Below are 23742 nucleotides of genomic sequence, written 5' to 3'. Positions count from 1 at the left end.
ATATGGGCTAAAGGTGTTAACATCACTCAGTCATTGTCCAACATTGGACAATGTTAAACAAGGTCTGGAGCTTGGTATAGAGAGACCTCAGCCTGCTTAGCACCACGGAAAACACACCATTAAATATCCTTTTAACCTTTTATTAAAGATACAGAAAAAAAGGAAAAACAGTATTTAAAATGTAAAGTATTCAATAAAGTTTTCATTTTAAAAACTTTCCGTCCTTGTTCCCTTTCCCTTTAGCTGGAGAGAGTTTTTAGAAGGTAAAAACCCATGTTTGGTAGATGGTACCAAAGATGGCAATAACAGTCCTTTTGGGGAAAAGAGAAGAAGTTAGTTGAGATGGGCTGGAGATGTCCTTGCCTCTGTTGTTGTTAAAGTCTAACCTTAGAAGGACTTGTATTACGGTCTCTTAGATGGTATCAAAGATGGTAATCACTGCCTTCCCAGGTCGTGTATAGCATTCAGCTGGAGCCACTAGAGGTAGCAATGTCATTGGGATCCTTCTGTCTGTCTGGCCTCTTCTGGCCAGAACATCTCTCAGGAACAGGATGATGAAGGCCCGGGGCTCCAGGAAATGGTGGGGGTGGCAGCCATGATTGTGAAGCTCACTCCAGTAGCTGATGTCTGTTCTTTTCATCTGTTCTTCTCTTTGTTATTTCCTTACTTTCCCTCAAAAATCTCTTTACGGACCCCAAAAAGGATGGAATAGCCCATCCCTTCATTATTTTGTCTACCAATTATACCTAATATCTGATATACCAATTTTGGCTCATTAACTTCCAGCTCCACATCTCCTGTTTTTAACAAGCATCATTTCAACAGTCCTTGAATCATATCAATGTGGCCTTTTAGTTTAGACTAATTCAGTTATTCTGTCTCCCTTTTGTACCCTATTCCCATCAACATTTGTTATTATAGGTTATTGTAACATCTTATGAACTTTTATATACTTTTTAGTTGAGCTCACCATTTGGGTAAATTTGTTGGTCCAACTGTCACAACAGCAGTCATTTACCTTGCTCCTGAGACTACCAGCAAGTGAGCTAATTGTGGTCTGTTCTTTTGCAACCTGTATAACTGTGGGCTAAGAAATGGACTAAATCTATTAAGTTATTCCACAGAGGTCACCCCACAGCAATCACATGATAATTATTTTCTGCCACTAGGAGTCTCCATTAGATTCAGACTGGTAATCTGGAAGTAGAAAACTGCACAGCATTGCTAATTCATTGACTCATCCATCAGTCCAGTTTTTATTTAGATACAGTTGATATGTGACCGTCTAATACAAGTAGACAGAATACTACCTTCTCTTTATCTTTTCTGGCCACTAGAGGGCAGGACAATAAACCCATGTGTATTGAAATTAACTTGCACTTCATTAATGCTCAGAACTCCTTTGAATTTTGAAAAAGTGTTTATAAAGTAAAGAAAATGAAATTAAATGTAATTATCACCTCATGTAATTTGCTTTGTGTAAAAAATAAATATGTTTGGGCTATCTTCAGCACCATTCCTTCACAATATGTGCGGATTTATTTTGACAGTTCCCATACTTTTAAGGTAACACTGTTGTAACAATGGAAAGATACAACTGTCTTGATCCTTAATGTGCTTGTAAGAGCAGGATACCAAACTATACAATACAATACTGGATGCAAGAGAACATAATACTTTCTTCTGCTACGTTGAAAAGCAGTTTCACACATAAATTCCATTTATGTAGGCACACTGATTTACCAAACACCATTCCTTTTCATTTTTTATTTTTTTAGTTTAACATCGACATTAAATTTTGGACAGAAGAAAGTTAAACCTCTAGGACAGTTTCTGTATTAAGAAAAAAACTACTTATATTTGAACATCAAAACACTATTAATGACACCTTAGCCAAGAAGTTTACTGCAAGTGACCCTCTCGTTGAATTCGAAGGCGTTCTTTTTCCACTTGTAAACGTTCCTTCTCAATCTGCAGCTTCTCAGATTCATATTTTAAAAACTGCAGCCTCTCTTTCTCTAATTGTAAACGTTCCTTTTCGAGTTTTAATTTTTCAGTTTCTAGATCCAGAGGCTGTAAAATGGGTTTTTCCACTTGGGTGATGTCATTTTCCAGGGCAGGTTTTTCAGCACGCAGAGCCTCTAGCCTCAGTTTCTCCCGCTCAATCTGGATCCGCTCCTTCTCCAGTTGAAGTCTCTCATGCTCAAGTGCTACATGCCGTAATCGCTCCTTTTCGATCTGCAAGCGCTCTTTCTCCACCTGTAGTCTTTCAGCTTCAATGTCCAGCCGCTGTTTCTCCAGTTCTAGTTTTTGTTTCTCCAAGTTTATGAGCAAATGAGAGTCCTCGTAGGCTAGTCGGGCTTGAGCAGAGCTCAGATTTCCAAACTCTTCAATGTGGGTGAAATCAGGTAGGTCACTTTCCTTTTTGGAATCTGGCAAAACTGATGACAAAATTTCCTCTTCTTCCTCAATAGGAAACTGTTGGGAGGAATGAGAAATATAATTATTTCATGTACCTCTTTATATCATATTGAGCCAGTTACCCCTATGCAACCTCACTGAAAATAAGGCACACTTCTGTTGTTTCTAGTCATATCTCAGAAGTTATTCCAGACATTCGTTTCACTTGTGCCCTACACAATTCGTGTGTGTTAAACTCAAACCCTAAGTTTTCTGCTGTTACAAAGGCATGGCTTATTTGATCAGCAACAAACTCACATGTGGTCATGAAATACAGAAGGCAATTTCTTCGGCATATCCCTACTGTAAAGATGCAGAAAAAACAACTGTTTATTCTGCAAAGCTTTGTTTAAAAATAGGTTGTGGATTTTTTTTTGTATTTAGATGATCTAAAAGAATTTTCAGATTTACTGAAAGAGAACTAGGGTTAATAAGTAGGCATTGTTTTTAGTTTTCATATAGGTTCCATGACAGACACTTGGGATATTTTAGGAATTTCTTTTGACCAATTATTTAACATATGAATTGGAATTGTAAGTTATTCAGGTATGTAACATAACATTGCTTTAACTAATGCTGTAAAGGATCCATCACTAAAAACAGTTTGATGTTGTGTTTTATTTGAGATCTGCTGCCTTTTTTCTCATACGTTCCTGTGATGGGGTGTCCACCCCACACAGGACTGGATGGGAAGAAGGTGGCCAGGTAGGTCTATTAACTCCACAGGCTGCACCTAGAGGAAGAGCCAGGGAGCAGGAATTGATTGCAAGCAGGCTCAGCTGGGAAGGAACAGCCAGGGCCTCTAAAGCCAGGAAGCTGGCAACAGACAAGGGCTGCTGGGAAAGGGCAGTCACTCCCTTGGAAAAAGAAGGAGGTTTTGGAACTGGTGCACCGGAGTAAGGAGGGGAACCAGGAGTTGTAGGAATCAGTCCAAGAAGCAGCAGTGAGTGCTGGGAGAGGAACACCCAGAACTGCTGGGTGTAGGGTCCCTGGACTGGAACCCAGAGTAGTGGGCAGGCCTGGGTTCCCCTACCAGCCACTGAGGGCATTGTATAGACTGCAGGGCAGTGAACGGGAAGACTGCCTGGGTCACCGTGGGAGTGACAGAGAATTGAAGGACTGTACCCCAGAAGGGAGGGAAATGGTGAGTAACCTAGCTGGAGGGCTGAGTCACGAAGAGGACGCAGCGGTTCCTGGGAAAAGAGACCTGGGAGAGAGATGGTGTGATGGCTTGCGATGACGGAAAGGGGCATAGACTTTAAGAGCTAATCCAGAGTGACCAGGAAGAGGTGCCAGATAAGCAGTGAGTGGTGCATCCCGTGACAGTTCTCAACGCTTCAAATTGTGCTAAATGGGGACAAGAACAAATTTGTTTAACTGATCCTTTAGTTATTTTTATTGTCTCTTTTAGACAATCTGTCCCCAAGCCCTGGGTACAGAGGGACCTTGGGTGTAGCAATACTGATGTGGTTCCACAGTCCTGGGGGCACTCTAAAAGTTCATGCAGGGGATATATATCCGTGTGCTACAAAACCATGCTACATAAGTGGTCACTGTGCTCCAGTGAACATGGGGTTTTGGGTTAAGGTGGGGACCAGGCCTGCGAAGGAGCAGCACCAAGACAAGATCTGGGACAAATGTGGATTTACTGGCTATTCCTCTAGTGCAAAAGGAACTCAGAAACTGCAGAGGCTAATTCAGCCCTATTGTTGCAATAGTGGTCACAAAACAGTTCCAATGTCACCCTAGCTTAGGAGAAAGATTCCTTCCCATCATGTTTAGCTCCCGCACCTCTACTTGGCACCCTTCCTAACTGTTCAAGCCATGCATAGGGTACAGGCTTTGCCCATAAATTAAAATTTTTCTCATGGCACCTAAAGTTAAAAAAGAATAGAATAGAATAGAATAGAATAGAATAGAATAGAATAAATCTGCCTGGTTTTGGAACCTAAGGAACAGTATCTCCCTAGACCTATATTGACCCTACCAAACCAATTATTGGAATTCCATCTGATTGACAGTCTCAGAACTGGCAAGATCACTCCCACCCTCCTCCTTTTCTCCCCATGCTACTGCTCTATAGATTTCGTTGCTGAATGGTGGGATGCTGTCTATTAGGAGTTTGATACCAGCGGCAAAATCAACCAACCATTTCCCTCTCCCAATTCATCTCTTCTCTCCAGCAGGATTGTGTTATCATGGGTGATACCAGGACTGCTTTCTCATCCTTGTCTCCAGTTGGAAGTGGTTGGATTGTGAAAGAGATGGGTTACTCCTCCCCGTATTCTAATGTATGTGCAGGGGTGTGAATAGGAGAAATACTAAGCTAACTCCTCCTTCAGTCCACATGAATACTGCATCCTGTTTGAAATAAATTAAGTCCATGGGGGAAAGGAAAAAGGAAAACAGAGGCATAAATACATTTAGAAGATTACTGAATACATGTATATTTAATAAAAAAAACAAGACCTTATGCAGATGTGTAGGTTGCTGGATTTTGAAGATCATTCATATAAAAACAGAGCTTGTCACAGGAGATTCTCTAATTCACACAATCAAACAGTCTTGGGAAATTATAATATAGAGGACTACTAGCCACAAGTGTGGAGAAAGTCCCCAAGCTGGAGTGAAAAGAATGGCCATAATGAACACAACTACAGTGCACTAACTACTTACTTCAAAATTCTGTGGATCCTCCTCCTCTTCCACCTTGATTTCTGTTAAAGATCCACTGGCTTCTCTGAAGTCTGTGATATTTAGCCATTCAAAACTGTTTTCATTTGTAAATCCCACTTTCTCATCCATCTCTTCATTGACAGAGTCATCTAAATCAGATGATGGAAGGTGAAACCCAGCGCCTACCAGTTTGATGTTTGCACTCAGACGCTTTCTCTTCATGAGTGCTCTCCAATCAAGGTATCGTCTTTTCACTTCTGTCCCTGTTCTTTGCTCTCCTTCACCTACAGCATTCACACACTCTGCTATTTCTTCCCAAGCCTTTCGTTTCATCTCATTAATTGTTGTATTAAGCTGCTTGGAAAAAAGTACCTCTTTCCTTTTTCTAATTTCTTTAAGGAGTGTTTGAGTTTCTTGAACGCTAAAATTGCTTTTTCTTTTTCTTTTTAATTGTTTCATTTTTTCCATCTTTAAATCTAATAATTGTTACTGCAGCCAACTAAAGAGATAATACGAGAGTATTCAATTTATTTATACAACTATGATTTAAAAAACAATCACAAAGTGGCACTCGGTTCTTCAGGAAGTGGGTTTTCTCATTACTTGGTCATCTTTCTATTTGCCAGGCTTGTTAAGATCCTAAGAGGAAAGAGCAAATAATATAAATCTCAACGATATATAGTGATATTTTCATCCAATGAAACTGACTCCTAAATCAACACTGCTAAAGAATCTATATGCTGAACTGATCATTCTTCTATCTGATAGATTAAAACAATTTCTAAAAAATGTTTGGAATATAGAGTAGCTATAAATAAGCCTCTCTGTCCTCACAAGAATTATAAATCCATCAGTATATATCTATCTCACACACTGTTCAGATTGAGTTGATATTTCCATTATAAAAATGTGGCTATTTTCCTTTGGCTTTTACAATCTTGCCATTTTAAATTTGCTCCAACCTGAAACTTGACATATAAGTCTCATCTTGAGTTTTCTAAAGTGGCTAAAATTGATAAAGCCATTTCTTCAGAGATGTAAAATATCTGAGTGAGAGACATTTCTCAGATGACTTAAAAAAGTTATTTCTACCTGAAAACAATTTCATTTTAAAAGCTGAGGTTTTTACTATTTCTGAGCCATTATAATAACAGAAGAATTGGAATGGTTCCATTGACACACAGAAAATTGGAAATAGTATTTGCCATTTCAAAAATCTTCTTGAATTAAAATTTTCTTAACACAGAAAATATGTATAGGAAGAAATCCCTACAAACTCAAAGGTACAACCCCGTTCCTTCAACCTTTCCTCCCCTGGCTCTCTGCCACTCTTACCCGCAGCAACCCATGTCAGAATATTGTTAAACTAAAAACAAATCAGCAAATTCAGGCAAGCGTGGACTCAAGAGCAATTTTCCCCAGGGCAAACATTCAATTTAGAAATAACTATGGTAACTGTATTTCTTATTTAAGTTCTTTTTTACTTGCATGATAATAGGATTTTGCTTCTTAAAAATACATCTGCTTATCGTGAATTCCTATTTACAAACATTTCCTCGGCCACTAATTGTGGTTCTGGAAGAAGAATCATAACAGGAGAAATAAGTAACAGGAATAGATGAACTTTCAAAGAAAACTGACACTCTTATTGCCCCTTCTGGAAATAAGAAAAAAGACAAAAGAAAACATCCTGTTTAAAGAAGACTATGTTAACACCAACTAGATAACTTGTAGATCATGCCTGCAATGTCCATCCAGGAGAGTTAGAACACAACATGCTAGTTCGCGCTGCAGTTTACACCCTTATAGTCGAAACTGTGGGGCTATGTAGATGTAGCTTTAGAACATGGCTGACTGTAACTGGTTCACTCACAAACATTTGCACGTCAAACAGCATCTTTCACAGCCCTGGCATTTAAAGATCCTGATACCTCACTGACTACTTTGAAAAACCTTGTATTTAGAAATAATTCTATTTCTCTTTCACAGAAATATGTAATTCTTTTCTTTTATTAACATATTACTGTAGATTTTGCCCCCCCATTAAGAGTTGATTAATTCTTCGTGTTTTCTCTCCACCAGAAGTCATTATACTTTGCAATATCATGATGGCCATGAATAAAAGATGACTTCTGGTTAGGAATGAAAAGCAGGAATAGATAAAGATGAAACAAATGTTTTTTTCAAATGTAAGTGTGATTAATGATAGATAACTAAGAAAAAAGACAGAAAATGATACTGTGCAAGGAAAATGATTTCTAGGTAAGAAGTGTTTCAAAGCTGTAAGTGGAATAGCGATTTTAATGGTAAAATTAACATTAACTAATTCAGCTCATTTGAATTTAGCTGATAGATGTTGATACTTATTAGCGTAAGGAAAAGAAAATGTATAATTGAGACTGCCTGAACCACAGTGTTTTAGTGATTTCTCATTAGAGCGACCAGAGCCTATCATATGTATGTGTGTGTGTATATATTTACATATACGCAAATACACTGTCTTTGTTTTATATAGGACAATGATTTGCATATGCATTAGGAAATGGAAAACAATTTCACAGAGAATAAAGATATATCAGAATGGACAACTATATAATGGTAATGTGGGTTGCAGTCTTGAGGGTGAGGGTGTATGATGGATTGTACTCCCACACCAGTCCTGAGAGAGCTGCACTAGGCCAGGCAGGCTCAATCAGCCACATTAGTGGCAAACAAGAGAGATTTAGGCTGTGTGAAAAGCGTTGATTAGAAAAAAGCTCACCTGTGAGGGAACAGGTAGGGACTTCTATAAAGCCAGCAGGCAGGAAGCCTGTAGTCTCTCTTCCCAGAGAGAAGGAGAAGGAAGGGGGGATAGGAATCCCTGAGACCTAGTAGGCCTGAAAGAGAGGGGTCTTCTGACTAGGAGGACTGAAGAAACACAGTAGGAAATAGTCCAGGGGCTAGAGCAGGAAAATGGGTGCAGTCATAGACCTTAATCACTTGCTACAGGGTCCTAGACTGGAACCCTGAGTAGAGGGTGGGCCTGGGTCCCCCTACCAACCACTGCAGAGTGGTACTGGTTGGGGCAGTGAATTAGAAGACCACCTAGGTCACTGCAGGAGTGACAGGGTCAGGGCAGCGGACATGAGGACTGCTTGAACAGAAAGACTTTGAAAGGGGAATCACAAAGTGATCTGGTTGGAGGGCTGAGTCATAAAGCAGCTGTACCACAACTCTGTGAACAAGAGACGAGCTGCAGATGCTGGAAGAGAAGGAAGGGGACACTGAACTGGGCAGGGCTAATTCCTAAAAGTGCTTGAAGGGGGCACAACCAGCACTGAGCAAACCGCCCCATAACAGGCAGCAACACTGTAATATTCCTGTAGATGCAGAGTGAAATAAAATTATATTGGAACATTTTATCTGATCTTTTAAGTTTTTTTCCTAACCTTTAGTATTTCATTCTCATGAGCCTACCCTGAATAGATACTAGTGCATAGAGGGAAGCTATATTTGATTCTAACTAGCAGTAAATCAATTTATTTAGTACCTGCCTGTTCTTCTCCAATCCAAATTAGAGTGCAATCACTTCTCCTTTTGGCTTGTAGCAATTGATCTTCATGACCTATCCATCAAACACAACGTTTAGCCTGTGAAAGTTTTGTAATTTTTAAAAAAGTATCATAGAGCAACTTAATTATCCAGAAAAGTTACTGATTTGCTGATTAGAACTAAACAGTTCAGTCAACTTTTAGAAGTTCAATTGTATTTGCCATCTTGTTAAAAAATGTTAGATTCAGTTGAAATCCTGGGGCCAAGTACTCCTCTATTATACTGGTGTAATTCCATTTAAATCACTTGAATTGGAAAAGTGTATTTTGATTGGTGCTGGTCTGGTATCTCTAAGCATTTGCAATAGTTTCCAGTGTGCTGTTTTCTTTATGATTATAATAACTTTAAGTTTATACAGTTACATCCAGGCTTTAACAGCAACTTTACATGTGAAGAAAACACTTGTTTCTTCTTATGAGAACAAATTCTTTTACTTTTTTCATTGTGATTTAGAGATAGCAAACCTGACTTGGACTTTTAGCAAAAAACAAATCCTATTTGTGTGAAATTCTTGCAAACAGCATAAATTTCAAAAGAATTGCCTAAGTATGACCATACTGGCTCAGACCAATAGTTCATCTAGCCCAGTATTCTGTCTTCTGACAGTGGCTGGTGCCAGATGCTTCTGAGGGAATGAACGAAACAGGGCAATTTATTGAGTGACCCATCCCGTCATCCAGTTTCAGCATGTGGCAGTTAGAGGCTTAGGGACACCCAAAGCAAGGGGTTGCATACCTGACCATCTTGGCTAAGACCCACTGGTGAACCTATCCTCCATGAACTTATCTAATTTGGTTTTGAACCCCAATCGCTGGCAATGAGTTACACAGGTTGGCTGTGCATTGTGTGAAGAAGTACTTCCTTATGTTTTTTTTTAAACCTGCTGTCTGTTAATGTCATTGGGTGATGCCTGGTTCTTGTGTTATGCAAAGTGATAAAATACAATTCCTTATTCACGTTCTCCACACCATTCGTGTTTTTATAGACCTCTATCATATCTTCCCTTAGTCATCTCTTCTGTAAGATGAACGAACCACTCTTTTTAATCTCTCCTCATATGGAAGCTGTTCCATACCCCTCATCATTTTTGTTGCCCTTCTCTGTACTTCTTTCTCAATTCTAATATATCCTTTTTGAGATGGGCTGACCAAATCTGCATGCAGTATTCAAGATGTGGGCATATCATGGATTTATATAGTGGCATTATGATTAAGGTTAAGATTTTGTCATGGATATTTTTAGTAAATTCATGGACAGGTCACGAACAAAAAAGAAAAATTCACCGGAAGCCATGACCTGTCTCTGACTTTTACTAAAAATATACCTGACAAAATGGGGATCTACTGATCCCCACACCACCTGAAGTGAGGCAGCTGCGCAGGGGCTAGGAGCTGCCTGTAGCTGCTGGGGGCTAAGGGATACCCCTGCCACCTGCAGCTCTGGAGAGTCACCCGCTGCTTGAAGGTGTGGGGTGCCCCCGCCTCCCATGTCAGCCAGGAGCTTTCAGGTACCCCTGTCACTGGTGGCTGGGAGATGCAGGGATCCCTGCCTCCCTCAGTGTCTGGGGCTCGGAGATTTGGCCCGCCGCAGCAGGTGGCTCGGGGATTCCCCTGTTGCCACCAACTGCTGGGGGCTCGGGGATTCCCCTGCCTCCTGGATTCTCTAATCTGTAAAAAGCAACAGAGGGTCCCGCTGGGGGGCTCTAGGATTCTGCCCCTCCTCTGCTGGCAAGGGCTCAGGGATTTCCCCACTGCCCGTGGTGGCTTGGGGATTCCCCCGCTGTCACCAGCGGCCAGGAGCTTGGGAGTTCCATGGCCTGGGGGTCCTCTGTCAGTGTGAGCTCAGGGATTCCCCTGCCACCTGCAGAGGCCGGGGGCTCAGGGGTTCCCCGGCCCGGAGGTCCTCTGCCAGCAGGGGCTCAGGGATTCTCCCACCAGTGGCAGCGGCTCTGGAGGTTCCCCTGTCACTGTCTGGCTAGCTCAGTTGGTAGAGTATCAGACTTTTAATCTAAGGGTCCAGGGTTCAAGTCCCTGATCAGGTGACAAATTACTCACCAAGATCGTAAAAATCTGTCTTTAGGGGGGGAGGAATAGCTCAGTGGTTTAAGCATTGGCCTGCTAAACCCAGGGTTGTGAGTTCAATCCTTGAGGGGGCAATTTAGGGATCTGGGGCAAAAATCTGTCTGGGGATTGGTCCTGCTTTGAGCAGGGGGTTGGACTAGATGACCTCCTGAGGTCCTTTCCAACCCTGATAGTCTATGATTCCTCTGCTGGTGGCCAGGGGCCCTGTACAGATGGGACCTTGGGGATTCTCCTGGTGCCCGCAGCGGCCAGGAGCTGTGAGATACCCCGCCCCCCACAGCCGCTTGGAAGTCCAGGGGCCGCCAAAGGCACCCTGCAGCTCCCTGCCTCCACTGGTGGAGGGGACCCTGCAGCACCCAACCACTGCAGGCTAAAGTCACAGAGGTCACTGGAAGTCATGGATTCCATGACTTCCGCAACCTCCATGACTAAATCATAGCCTTAATTATTAACAGAGGGTCCTGTGGCACCTTTAAGACTAACAGAACTATTGGAGCATAAGCTTTCGTGAGTGAATGCCCTTGCGTCTGATGAAGTGTGCATTCACCCACGAAAGCTTTTGCTCCAAAACTTCTGTTAATCTTAAAGGTGCCACAGGACCCTCTGTTGCTTTTTACAGATTCAGACTAACACGGCTACCCCTCTGAGCCTTAATTATGATATTTACTGTCTTATTTTCTATCCCTTTCCTAATGGTTCCTAACATTCAGTTAGCTTTTTTGATTGCTGCTGCACATTGATAGAGCGCTGTGCAGATACAAATTTATATCCGCGGATGCAGATATCAGAGATATAAATTGGTATCTGCGGAATGGCAGAGTTCTCCCAGGAACCGCAGCTGCAAAAGGAGCAGAATATGGGGCTGCCACTCCCAGGAGCCAGTGCTCCACGCCAGCAGCTCCTCCATCGCAGCAGTTCCACCCCGCAGCCCTGTCCCCGTCCCTTCAATGCAGTTGTCTGTGTCTCCTGTCTGGGGGCGTGCACGCTGCTTGCACACACTAGTTCAACCAGGGACAGCTGCCAGTGAGCCTGGTGCCCACCCCAGTGGGCGGGGCTGGAGGCGGTACAGTGGGGCGCTAGCTCCTGGGAGCCAGGGCCCCACGTTCTGCTCTGCCGCTGCAGTTCCCGAGAGAGCCCAGTGGTTCCATGGATACCAATTTATATCTGCGGATATCTGCATCCGCAGGTATAAATTTGTATCCACGCAGGACTCTATACATTGAGCAGATGTTTTCAGAGAACTATTCTAGATGACTCCAAGCTCTCTTTCTTGAGTGGTAACAGTTAATTTAGACTCCATCATTTTGTATACATATTTGGGACTGTGTTTTCCAATGTGCACTACTTTGCATTTATCAACACTGGATTTCATTTGCCATTTTGTTGCCCCGTCATCCAGTTTTATGAGATCCCTTTATAACGCTTTACAGTCAGTTTTGGACTTAAATAGCCTAAGTAATTTGCATCGTCTGCAAACTTTGCCACCTCACTGTTTGCTCCTTTTTCCAAATCATTTCTGAATATGTTGAACAGCAGTGGTCCCAGTACAGATCCTTGCGGGATCCCGCTACTTAGCTCTCTCCACCGTGAAAACTGACCATTTATTCCTACCCTTTGTTTCCTATAAACTAAACTACATTCAAAACTTCTTGCTTAAACAACCCTTTCATTAACTAGGAGACAATGCAGGCAGAAGCCCAGCTGCAGAGTGGGGGCTATCCAGTTTATTGCACTGAGTGCAGCATGTATGATTACCTGCCCTGCGGGCGGGTGGCGTATGTGTGCATTCGGTGCAAGGAGCTCCTGGCCCTCAGAGACCATGTACAACTTTAGAGGCCAGGGTAGCGGAACTGGTGGAGCTAAGAGAGGCAGAGAGGTATGTTGATGAGGCTTTCCGGGACACTGTAGAATTGTCCCACCTCCGGTCAGACAGCCCCTGCGCTGTTGAGGAGGATGAAAGGCCCAGGGAAGCAGAGCAGTCAACGGGACCAGAGGGAAACCTTCCCATAGTTGGGACCCTCCTTCCAGATGGTGCTGAGGTTGCCTCTCGCACTGAGGTTACCTCTCTGGGGGAGGGAACTCCAGCTGCTAGGAAAAGGCAGGTGTTAATAATGGGAGATTTGATCATTAGTAACGTAGATTGCTGGATCTGTGATGACCAGGAGAACCATATGGTGACTTGCCTGCCTGGTGCGAAGGTTGCAGATCGCTTGAGGCATCTAGACACACTTATGTGTAGTGCTGGGGAGGAGCCAGTGGTCGTGGTACATATAGGTACCAATGACATAGGGAAGGGTAGGAGAGATGTCCTGGAGGCCAAATTTAGGCTGCTAAAGAAGAGACTGAAATCCAGGACCTCTATGGTGGCATTCTCAGAAATGCTCCCGGTTCCACGTGCAGGGCCAGGTAGGCAGGCAGAGCTTCAGAGTCTCAATGTGTGGATGAGACGATGGTGTAGAGAGGAGGGGCTTACATTCATTAGAACTGGGGAAACTTTTGTGATGGGGGGAGCCTATACAGGAGAGATGGGCTCCACCTAAACCAAAGTGGAACCAGACTGTTGGCACTAAACATTAAAAAGGTTGTAGAGCAGTTTTTAAACTAGGAGATGGGGGAAAGCCGACTGCTGCAGAGGAGCATGTGGATCGGACAGAGACTTCTCTTAGGGGAGAGTCTAATGATAGAGAATCTCCAGGTTATAGTCAGGAGCAGAGGATGGAAGAGGATAATGTAAGGGCCAGATCAATGATAAACATTCACATAAAAAGAATCTGACACATCAGAAAAGGGCAGACAAATAAATAGTGACACATTTTTAAAGTGCTTGTACACAAATGCTAGAAGTCTAAATAATAAGATGGGTGAACTAGAGTGCCTTGTGATAAAGGAGGATATTGCTATAATAGGCATCACAGACACCTGGTGGACTGAGAGCAATCAATGGGACACAATCATTCCGGGGTACAAAATATATCGGAAGGACAAAACAGGTCGTGCAGGGGGGGAGTGGCACTATATGTGAAAGAAAATGTAGAAGCAAATGAAATAAAAATCTTAAGTGAATCAACATGTTCCATAGAATCTCTATGGATAGATATTTCATGCTCTAATAAGAATATAACATTCTTGGTAGTCCATCGATCCGACGATGACAAATCTGTGCAGATCATCTATTGTTGGTCTCATGATGTGCCCTCTGATGACTGTACAGGCCAATTCTAGAGGTGCACATTTTGCTGCAGATGGTGCATGGGAAGTTCGCGGTCAGTGGATTGTGCGCTGTTGATGCTCTGTGACGTCGTTCACGTGCCTCTTGTAGATATTTCATGCTCTAATAAGAATATAACATTAGGGATCTATTATAGACCACCTGACCAGGACAGTGATAGAGATGATGAAATGCTAAGGGAAATTAGACAGGCTATCAACATTAAGAACTCAATAATAGTGGGGGATTTCAATTATCCCCATATTGACTGGGAACATTTCACTTCAGGACGAAATGCAGAGATAAAATTTCTCGATACTTTAAATGACTGCTTCTTGGAGCAGCTGGTACGGGAACCCACAAGGGGAGAGGCAACTCTAGATTTAGTCCTGAGTGGAGCGCAGGAGCTGGTCCAAGAGGTAACTATAACACGGCCACTTGGAAATAGTAACCATAATACAATAGCATTCAACATCCCTGTGGTGGGAAGAACATCTCAACAGCCCAACACTGTGGCATTTAATTTCAAAAGAGGGAACTATGCAAAAATGAGGGGGTTAGTTAAACAGAAGTTAAAAAGTACAGTGACTAAAGTGAAATCCCTGCAAGCTGCATGGGCGCTTTTTAAAGACACCATAATAGAGGCCCAACTTCAATGTATACCCCAAATTAAGAAACACAGTAAAAGAACTAAAAAAGAGCCACCGTGGCTTAACCATGTAAAAGAAGCAGTGAGAGATAAAAATACTTCCTTTAAAAAGTGGAAGCCAAATCCTAGTGAGGCAAATAGAAAGGAGCATAAACGCTACCAAATTAAGTGCAAGAATGTAATAAGAAAAGCCAAAGAGGAGTTTGAAGAACAGCTAGCCCAAAACTCCAAAGGTAATAACAAAATGTTTTTTAAGTACATCAGAAGCAGGAAGCCTGTTAAACAACCAGTGGGGCCCCTTGATGATCGAGATACAAAAGGAGAGCTTAAAGACGATAAAGTAATTGCAGAGAAACTAAATGGATTCTTTGCTTCAGTCTTCACGGCTGAGGATGTTAGGGAGATTCCCAAACCTGAGCCAGCTTTTATAGGTGACAAATCTGAGGAACTGTCACAGATTGAAGTGTCAGTAGAGGAGGTTTTGGAATTAATTGACAAACTTAACATTAACCACATTAACATAAACATTAACGGGACCAGATGGCATTCACCCAAGAATTCTGAAAGAACTCAAATGTGAAGTTGCAGAACTATTAACTAAGGTTTGTAACTTGTCCTTTAAATCGGCTTCTGTACCCAATGACTGGAAGATAGCTAATGTAACGCCAATATTTAAAAAGGGTTCTAAAGGTGATCCCGGCAATTACAGACTGGTAAGTCTAACGTCGGTACTGGGCAAATTAGTCGAAACAATAGTTAAGAATAAAATTGTCAGACACATAGAGAAACAAACTGTTGAGCAACAGTCAACATGGTTTCTGTAAAGGGAAATAGTGTCTTACTAATCTATTAGAGTTCTTTGAAGGGGTCAACAAACATGTGGACAAGGGGGATCCAGTGGACATAGTGTACTTAGATTTCCAGAAAGCCTTTGACAAGGTCCCTCACCAAAGGCTCTTACGTAAATTAAGCTGTCATGGGATAAAAGGGAAGGTCCTTTCATGGATTGAGAACTGGTTAAAAGACAGGGAACAAAGGGTAGGAATTAATGGTAAATTCTCAGAATGGAGAGGGGTAACTAGTGGTGTTCCCCAAGGGTCAGTTCTCGGACCAATCCTATTCAACTTGTTCATAAATGATCTGGAGAAAGGGGTAAACAGTGAGGTGGCAAAGTTTGCAGATGATACTAAACTGCTCAAGATAGTTAAGACCAAAGTAGACTGTGACGAACTTCAAAAAGATCTCACAAAACTAAGTGACTGGGCTACAAAATGGCAAATGAAATGTAATGTGGATAAATGTAAAGTAATGCACATTGGAAAAAATAACCCTAACTACAATATGATGGGGGCTAATTTAACTACAACGAGTCAGGAAAAAGATCTTGGAGTCATCGTGGATAGTTCTCTGAAGATGTCCACGCAGTGTGCAGAGGCGGTCAAAAAAACAGGATGTTAGGATAGAGAACAAGACGGAGATAGAGATTAAAAAGGGGATAGAGAACAAGACGGAGAATATATTATTGCCCTTATATAAATCGATGGTACGCCCACATCTCGAATACTGTGTACAGATGTGGTCTCCTCATCTCAAAAAAGATATACTGGCACTAGAAAAGGTTCAGAGAAGGGCAACTAAAATGATTAGGGGTTTGGAACGGGTCCCGTATGAGGAGAGATTAAAGAGGCTAGGACTCTTCAGCTTGGAAAAGAGGAGACTAAGGGGGGATATGATAGAGGTATATAAAATCATGAGTGATGTGGAGAAAGTGGATAAGGAAAAGTTATTTACTTATTCCCATAATACAAGAACTAGGGGTCACCAAATGAAGTTAATTGGCAGCAGGTTTAAAACAAATACAAGGAAGTTCTTCTTCACGCAGCGCACAGTCAACTTGTGGAACTCCTTACCTGAGGAGGTTTTGAAGGCTAGGACTATAACAGCGTTTAAAAGAGAACTGGATAAATTCATGGTGGTTAAGTCCATTAATGGCTATTAGCCAGGATGGGTAAGGAATGGTGTCCCTAGCCTCTGTTTGTCAGAGGATGGAGATGGATGGCAGGAGAGAGATCACTTGGTCATTGCCTGTTAGGTCCACTCCCTCTGGGGCACCTGGCATTGGCCACTGTCGGTATACAGGATACTGGGCTAGATGGACCTTTGGTCTGACACCGTACGGCCGTTCTTATGTTCTTATCTTTTAACCATTACTCATCCGTTAGAGGACCTTCACTCTTATCCCATGACTGCCTACTGTGCTTAAGAGCCTTTGGTGAGGGACTTTGTCAAAGATTTCTGAAAGTCCAGGTACATTATATCCACTGGATCCCCCTTGTCCACATTTGCTGACCCCTTCTAAGAATTCTAAGAGATTGGTGAGGCACGATTTCCCTTTACAAATGCCATGTTGACTCTTCCCCATCATAGCATGTTCATCACATGTCCAGTGATTCTGTTCTTTATTACAGTTTCCACCAGTTTGCTGGTACTGAAGTTAGGCTTACTTGCCTGTAATTGCCAGGATCGCCTCTGGAGCCTTTTAAAAGAAATTGGTGTTACGCTAGCTATCCTCCAGTTACTTGGTACAGAGGCTGATTTAAGCAATAGTTCTGTACATTTCGTTGTTCTGCAATTTCATATTTGAGTTCCTTCAGAACTTTTGGATGAATACCATGTCATTCTGGGGACTTATTGCTGTTTATCAATTTGTTCCAAACCTTTTCTATTGACACCTCAATATGGGACAGTTTCTCAAATTTGAAAAAGAATGGTTCAGGTGTGGGAATCTCCTTCACATTCTTTGCAGTGAAGACCAATGCAAAGAATTCATTTAGCTTCCCTGAAATGGCCTTGTCTTCCTTGGGTGCTCCTTTACTACCTCGATCACACAGTGATCCCATTCACTGTTTGGCAGGCTTCCTACTTCTGATGCACTTAAAAAAATATTGCTGTTAGTTCTTCTGCTAGTTGCTCTTCAAATTCCATTTTGGCCTGCCTAATTATACTTTTATACTTGACTTGCCAGAGTTTATGCTCCTTTCTATTTTCCTTAGTAGGATTTGACTTCCAATATTAAAACGGTGTATTTTTGTCTCTAACCACCTTTTACTCTATTATTTAGCCTTGGTGCCATTTTTTTGGTTCTCTTACTGTTTTGGTGGTGGTGGGGATTTCTTTTTATTTGTGGTATACAATTAGTTTGAAACGCTATTATGGTGTTTTTAAAAAGTTTCATACAGCTTGCAGGCATTTCACTCTTATGACTATTCTTTTTAATTTCCACTTAACTAGCTTTCTCATTTTTGTTTAGTTCCCCTTTTTGAATTTAAATGCTGCTGTAGTGGGTTTGTTTGGCATTTTACTTCCTATAAGGATGTTAAATTTAATTATATTATGGTTATTATCACTAAACAGTTCAGCTAAATTCACCTTTTGGACCAGATCCTGTGCACCATGTAAGACTAAATCAAGCATTGCCTCTCCACTTGTGGGTTCCAGGACTAACTGCTGCAAGAAGCAGTCATTAATGATATCTAGAAATTTTCTCTCTGCATCCCATCCTCAGGTACATACCTAGTCAATATGGGGATAGTTTAAATCCCCCATGTTATTAGGTTTTCTTTTTTGTAGCCTCTCTAATCTCCCTGAGCATTTCACAGTTCCATCAGCATCATGGTCAGGTGGTTGGTAATATATTCCTACTGCTACACTTGTATCATTCAAGCATGGAATTTCTATCCATAGAGATTCTATGGTACAGTTTGATTCATTTAAGATTTTTACTGTATTTGACTGCATGCTTTCTTTCACATATAGTGCCACTCCCCTATTAGCACAACCTACTCTATCATTCCTATATATTTTGCACCCTGGAATTACTCTGCCCCATTATCATTGTTACACCAAATTTCTGTGATGCCCATTATATCAACAGCCTCATGTAATTCCAAGCACTCAAGTCCACCCATCCTAGTATTTAGACTTCTAGCACTTATATACAAGCACTTATAAAATTTGTCAATATTTAGTTGTCTGCCTTCATGTGATGTAATTAAGTGGGACTCTTTTTTGTTTGACTATTTCTCTTAAGTTCCTACCTGTACTCCATAAACTTATATCCTCTCCTTTTTACTAGGATATAGACCATCCCCTTTTATAAATCCTCCCCTCAAGGATGTCTCTGTCTGAACCATGTGCTCCACTGCACCTCTCAGCTTTCCCTCGGCCCTTAGTTTAAACACTCCTCTATGACCTTTTAAATTGTACATGTCAGCAATCTGGTTCCATTTTGGTTTAGGTGGAGCCCATCCTTCCTCTTTGGGCTCCTCTTTCTTCCAAAGGTTCCCTAGTTCACTATAAACCTAAATCCCATTCTGAATACCATCATCTCATCCACACATTGAGACTATGCAGTTTAGGTTTTATCTAACTGGCCCTGCACGTGGAACTGGAAACACTTTGGAAAATGCTACCATGAAGGTCCTGGGCTTTAATCTATTACCTACTACCCTAAATATGGCCTTTGAGACCTCTCTCTGACTTTTCCCTGTGTCCTTGGTACCTACATGTACCACAACCACCTGCTCCTCCCCAGCACTGCACATAAGTCTATCTAGATGTCTTGAGAGGTACACCACGTCAGACAATTCACCATGTGGTTCTCCTGGTCATCAAATCCAACTATCAATATTTCTAATAATGGAATCCCCCATTATTATTACTTCTCTTCCTAATAACAGGAGTCCCATTCTCCAGTGGGGTATCTGCACGGATGATACCAGGACATCATCTGGAAGGAGGGTCCTAACTATAGGATTGTTTCTCTCTGCTCCAGTTTGATGTTCTCCTTCCCGGAGGCTCTCATCCTCCTCAACAGCACAGAGGCTGTCAGACTTGTGCTGGAACCGCTCTACTGTGTCCCGGAAAGTCTTCTCTATGTATTTCTCTGTCTCTCTTAGCTCCTACAGTTCAACCACTCTGGTCTCAAGAATCCCTACTCAGCCTCTGAGGGCCATGAGTTGATTGCACTGAATGCACACACATGCCACCTGCCCACAAGGCAAATAATCATATGATGCATTCAGTGCAATAAACTGGATAGCCCCCACTCTGCTGCTGGATTTCTGCCTTTATTTTTACTCTTGCAGAGGGTCTGTTTGTTTGTTCTTTCGGGGCATTATTGGTGTAAGTTTAGATAATTGATATTTGTTAATTGTATCTGGCTCTCATGTTCCCTCTCTAAATTTCCTCACAAAACTCCATTTGCTAGCTCCTTTGCTTACTTAGGAGCTGGCCTTTTAAACCCCTGTTCTCCCTGAGTTAAGGCTACATTTTAGTCACGGGTATTTTTAGTAAAAGTCATGGACAGGTCATGGGCAGTAAACAAAAGTTCATGGCCCGTGACCTGTCCAGGACTTGTACTATATACCCCTAGCTAAAACTTGGGCCAGGGGATGCTCTGGGAGGCGAGCCAGGGGTGCTCTGGGAGGACAGCCTGGGGGCGCTGCAGGTGCGGGGGGGGGGAAGGGAGGAGGGTTGGCAGGGCTGGCAGGCTCCTTACCTGGCTCTGTATGTCTCCCCGGAAGCTGTCGGCATGTCCCTGCAGATCCTAGGGAGAGGGAAGGCCAGGGGCTCCACGCGCTCCCCCCACCACAAGTGCCAGCTCTGCAGCTCCCATTGGCTGGGAACTGCAACCAGTAGGAGCTGCGAGGGCAGTGGCTGCAGGCAGGGGCAGCGTGCAGAGCCCCCTGGCCCCTCAGCCTAGGAGCTGCAAGGACATGCTGGCCATTTCCAGGGAGTCCCCCCCCCAGGTATGTGCCGCCACGCACCCCAAGCAGAGTGGGGGCTATCCACACCCAAACTACTACTGATGCTGCAGGGGGTGGGGGGATGGTGGCCCAAGACTGCCCCAGCAGCGGCCGGAGGTGGAGCCAGCCAAACTAGCCACTGCAAAAGTCACGGAGGTTACGGTATCCGTGACTTCTGTGACAGACACACAGCCTTACCTATAGGGATTAGGGATGAAAGAATGGCAGGCTAGAGACTCATTAGAAAGCTCTCAGCCTTGCCTATCAGGCCACTAGACTCAGCACAAAGCCCCCTAAACAGACCACATTATAAACCATAAAAGACTTCCATATAAGAATTATGATATTCCAGACTTGCAATTTATTAAGGGTTAGATCCTGCAAACTGCTGAACCCTCTGTCCCTGATCTAGCAAAGCAATTAAGCACATGAGTAGTCTTGCTGAAGTAAAAAAAACTACTATGTCGGAAGTTAACCATGTACTTAAGCGCTTTGCTGGATCAAGGATAAATGGTACATAAAGATGCAGCTAGACAGTTTCCTTACTAACTTCCCAATTCCTACTATTCCTTTCCTGGACAGGGTTTTCCTTTATAAAAAGACTTTTTTCCCAGCATGCCTTTCTGGGGTTAGAGCTTTATATTTGGCAGAGCCAAACAGCTGCAAGCCTAAAGAAGCCATTTAAAAAATAGCAGATGCTGGTTGCATCTCCCTCTCTTCAGCTGGTAAGTAAGTACATGTTACCTTTTCCCCTAGTTTTGCATTTCATATTGCTGAGGAGATGGTATATTTTCACAAGAACTATTTTCTTTATTAATAACTTGTCCTAATCTTTTTAATTTACAAAGTGTATCTGAAGGATTTGACTGATCTAACTTTTCATTAATTCCACTGTCATATAATATCACTCTGGATTTCGTGTATTAACCATAGTAGCTTGAAACTATAATGGTGTTCTCGAAGTTCTGGTTTGTTGTGAAGCTTGTTGCCTTACAGAAAAGCACTTTATTGAGCACACAAAAAACTATCTGCATAAAGTATTTAAGAGACAAAAATAGTAGCACAACAGAAAACGTCCATCGTCTAGCTGGATGTAGAGAAAACATAACCACCATATTTCAAAACGTATTTTACAAAAGCTGCTGACTGGTATAGTACATGTAAGAGTTTTGCTTTCATGGAAAAAGTGGGTTGGCTGTGGCAGGATGTGCACATGATTGGAAGTAACTGTAAATGAGTTCAACACCTCAGAGGTCATCAGCAGTTTTGAAGGAGGACTCTAAAGTAAGGCAATGACACTTGTTGAATGTACCGATTTGGGAAGAAGGGAAGCCCATTCAAAAGAAAGCTGCTGGGATAGATTAGAGAAATGATAAAGGATTTGTGATGGCCGATGTAGACAAATGTGACAGAATAATGACACAAGAGTGCATGAAAAGAAAAGAAATTCAAAGCATTTCACAGGAGAAAGATCTGTATTTTGTGTCCATGTGCTTATGTGGTGCCTAGCACCATATTATAAGCCTCTATGAGGGCTACAACTCTCACTATAACACAGCATTCCCAATACCAAGCATTCAAAAATCAAGAGTTAGGCCCTCGCAAATCATGTTGGCTTAAAAATGAGATTTAAAAAATAATGCATTTGAAGTTCTATCTATTTGCCTTCTGGCTTTTGAAATTTTAGGGTTCATGATTTTCAATCTCTACAACCATGAGGAGTAGCAACTTAATTTTTTAAATAAAAGCTGAGATCCTGGAATAATAACATGAAGCTAGGATTTTAAGGGGGAAAAAAATCAAATATCCTAAGCCTCATGATAAAATCATGAGAGACCACAACACTGCCTTTGGAACAAATTGTTTTATACTAACAGCTAGAGGCCCTGCTCAGGGAGGATCAGGCTGAAACCCTCATTGTGGACATATGTAAAGGAAATACAAGCCTTGCTCCAAGGAGTTTAATTTTGGCACGAGACAACTAATGTAGAGAACAATCTCAAATTGGCAGGAAGAACGAGCAAAGCAGCATGAGCAGAGCTGAGGACATGGCCAACGGGCCTAGTTCCCACGAGATGGATTCACTGACCAGAATCCACCGTGTGCCGGGTTGCAGCCAATACTGTAAGAGAAATGGACTATGACCGCTCCACATCCGGAAGGGGAAGGAGAAACTCTCCTTCCAACAGAGCAGGGCTGCGAGGGGCAGGCAGAAATACGGCCCACAGGTGGGGAGGGAGACCCAGTCACTGGCCCAGTCTGTCTCCAGGGGGCCCAGGCCAGTCCTGTTTTAAGTGAGCCAAGCGATGGCGGTACCTCCAGAGAGGAGCCCACGGTGCCTGAGCTCTGTAGGGGGCTGTGTGTTCCCCACCCGCAAGTGGGGCTGAGTTAACGGGGAGGAGCAGAAGCTATGGGTGTAATGGGCCCCTCGGCCCCACCTGGGGCGCTGGGGTTACCGGGGGTGGGGGCTGGACTCCCTCACGCCACGCGGGACCTGGCCGGGGGGCGGGTCTGAGCTACAAAGAGGCAAAGGCTGCGAAGGCCCCTGCGGCCCCCGGGCAGCGGAACCTGCGGGGGTCAGCGGGGCACATCCTGTCCCGCTCCGCGTCAGCGAGCTGAGCCGCCCGCCCGCCCGCCTCCCCAGCCCGACCCCGGAGCCCCCCGGGAGCAGCGCGAACTACTCACCGGCGCCCAGCACTCCCCTTCGGTCGGCTCACCGGCCCTTTAACAGCCGCCAGTCTCCCATTGGAGAACCCGTGGCGGCGGGTGAACCGCCCGTTGGGGGAGGCTGGCCCCCGCCCAAGGCCCCGCCCCCGGCCCCGGCCCCTTCCCCCCGCCGGAATCGCCTCGCTCCGGCCGGGCGACGCGCTCGGGGGCGCCCTCGGGGGGCGGGTCAGCGGCGCGTGCTCCCCCAGCACAGGGCGGGTGGGCCAGCGGCGCGTGGCCCCCTCCCCAAGGCCCCGAGCGCAGAGCGAGCGGGCAGCGCGCGCGCGCGCCCCCCGTCCCCGACCACAGGGCGGGGGATGCGCGCCCCCGCTCCAGTCCCAGTGCCCCTCCAGCCCCCGCAGCACAGGGCGGGCAGCCCCAGCGCCTCAGATGTAGCACCAGAAACTGCTCCCTAGGCACTTGCTACTTAGAGTGTACTGAGCATGCTCAGTAATATCTGCTGAAGCCACTGCCCTTCACCCTGCCCTGACTTGGCATAAGATTCTGTGGCTGCTTTTTGCAGGGTTAAAAAGGGGCAAATCAGAGGAGGGTGTGGCCAGGGTC

At 43.6% G+C, this 23742-nt stretch overlaps 1 protein-coding gene and 1 non-coding gene across 5 annotated transcripts; one reads left to right on the top strand and one right to left on the bottom strand.

Annotated features, from left to right (window-relative positions):
• Positions 1-119: 119 nt before the first annotated feature.
• Positions 120-23478, bottom strand: MSANTD4 (Myb/SANT DNA binding domain containing 4 with coiled-coils). Of its 4 annotated transcripts, none has more exons than XM_005289988.4 (4): positions 23158-23478; positions 8666-8740; positions 5137-5775; positions 120-2478 (listed from the first exon to the last, which is right to left on the bottom strand). In XM_005289988.4, exons 3-4 carry the CDS (start codon positions 5602-5604, stop codon positions 1903-1905), a joined length of 1044 nt encoding a protein of 347 aa, XP_005290045.1. In that variant the 5' UTR covers positions 5605-5775; positions 8666-8740; positions 23158-23478; the 3' UTR covers positions 120-1902. The 4 variants fall into 4 exon arrangements, with proteins under 4 accessions (XP_005290045.1, XP_065437592.1, XP_005290041.1 ...); XM_065581520.1 differs by having other exon boundaries at positions 8670-8740; XM_005289984.4 differs by lacking the exon at positions 8666-8740.
• On the top strand, positions 10696-10768 carry TRNAK-UUU (transfer RNA lysine (anticodon UUU)). Its single transcript has one exon. It is a non-coding gene; the product is annotated as a tRNA-Lys (tRNA).
• Positions 23479-23742: the final 264 nt, after the last annotated feature.

This window comes from Chrysemys picta, chromosome 1 (assembly GCF_011386835.1).
Source record: "Chrysemys picta bellii isolate R12L10 chromosome 1, ASM1138683v2, whole genome shotgun sequence".
Taxonomy (NCBI): Eukaryota; Metazoa; Chordata; order Testudines; family Emydidae; genus Chrysemys; species Chrysemys picta.
Note: the sequence above shows the minus strand (reverse complement) of the source record. Positions and strands in the feature narration are given on the sequence as shown.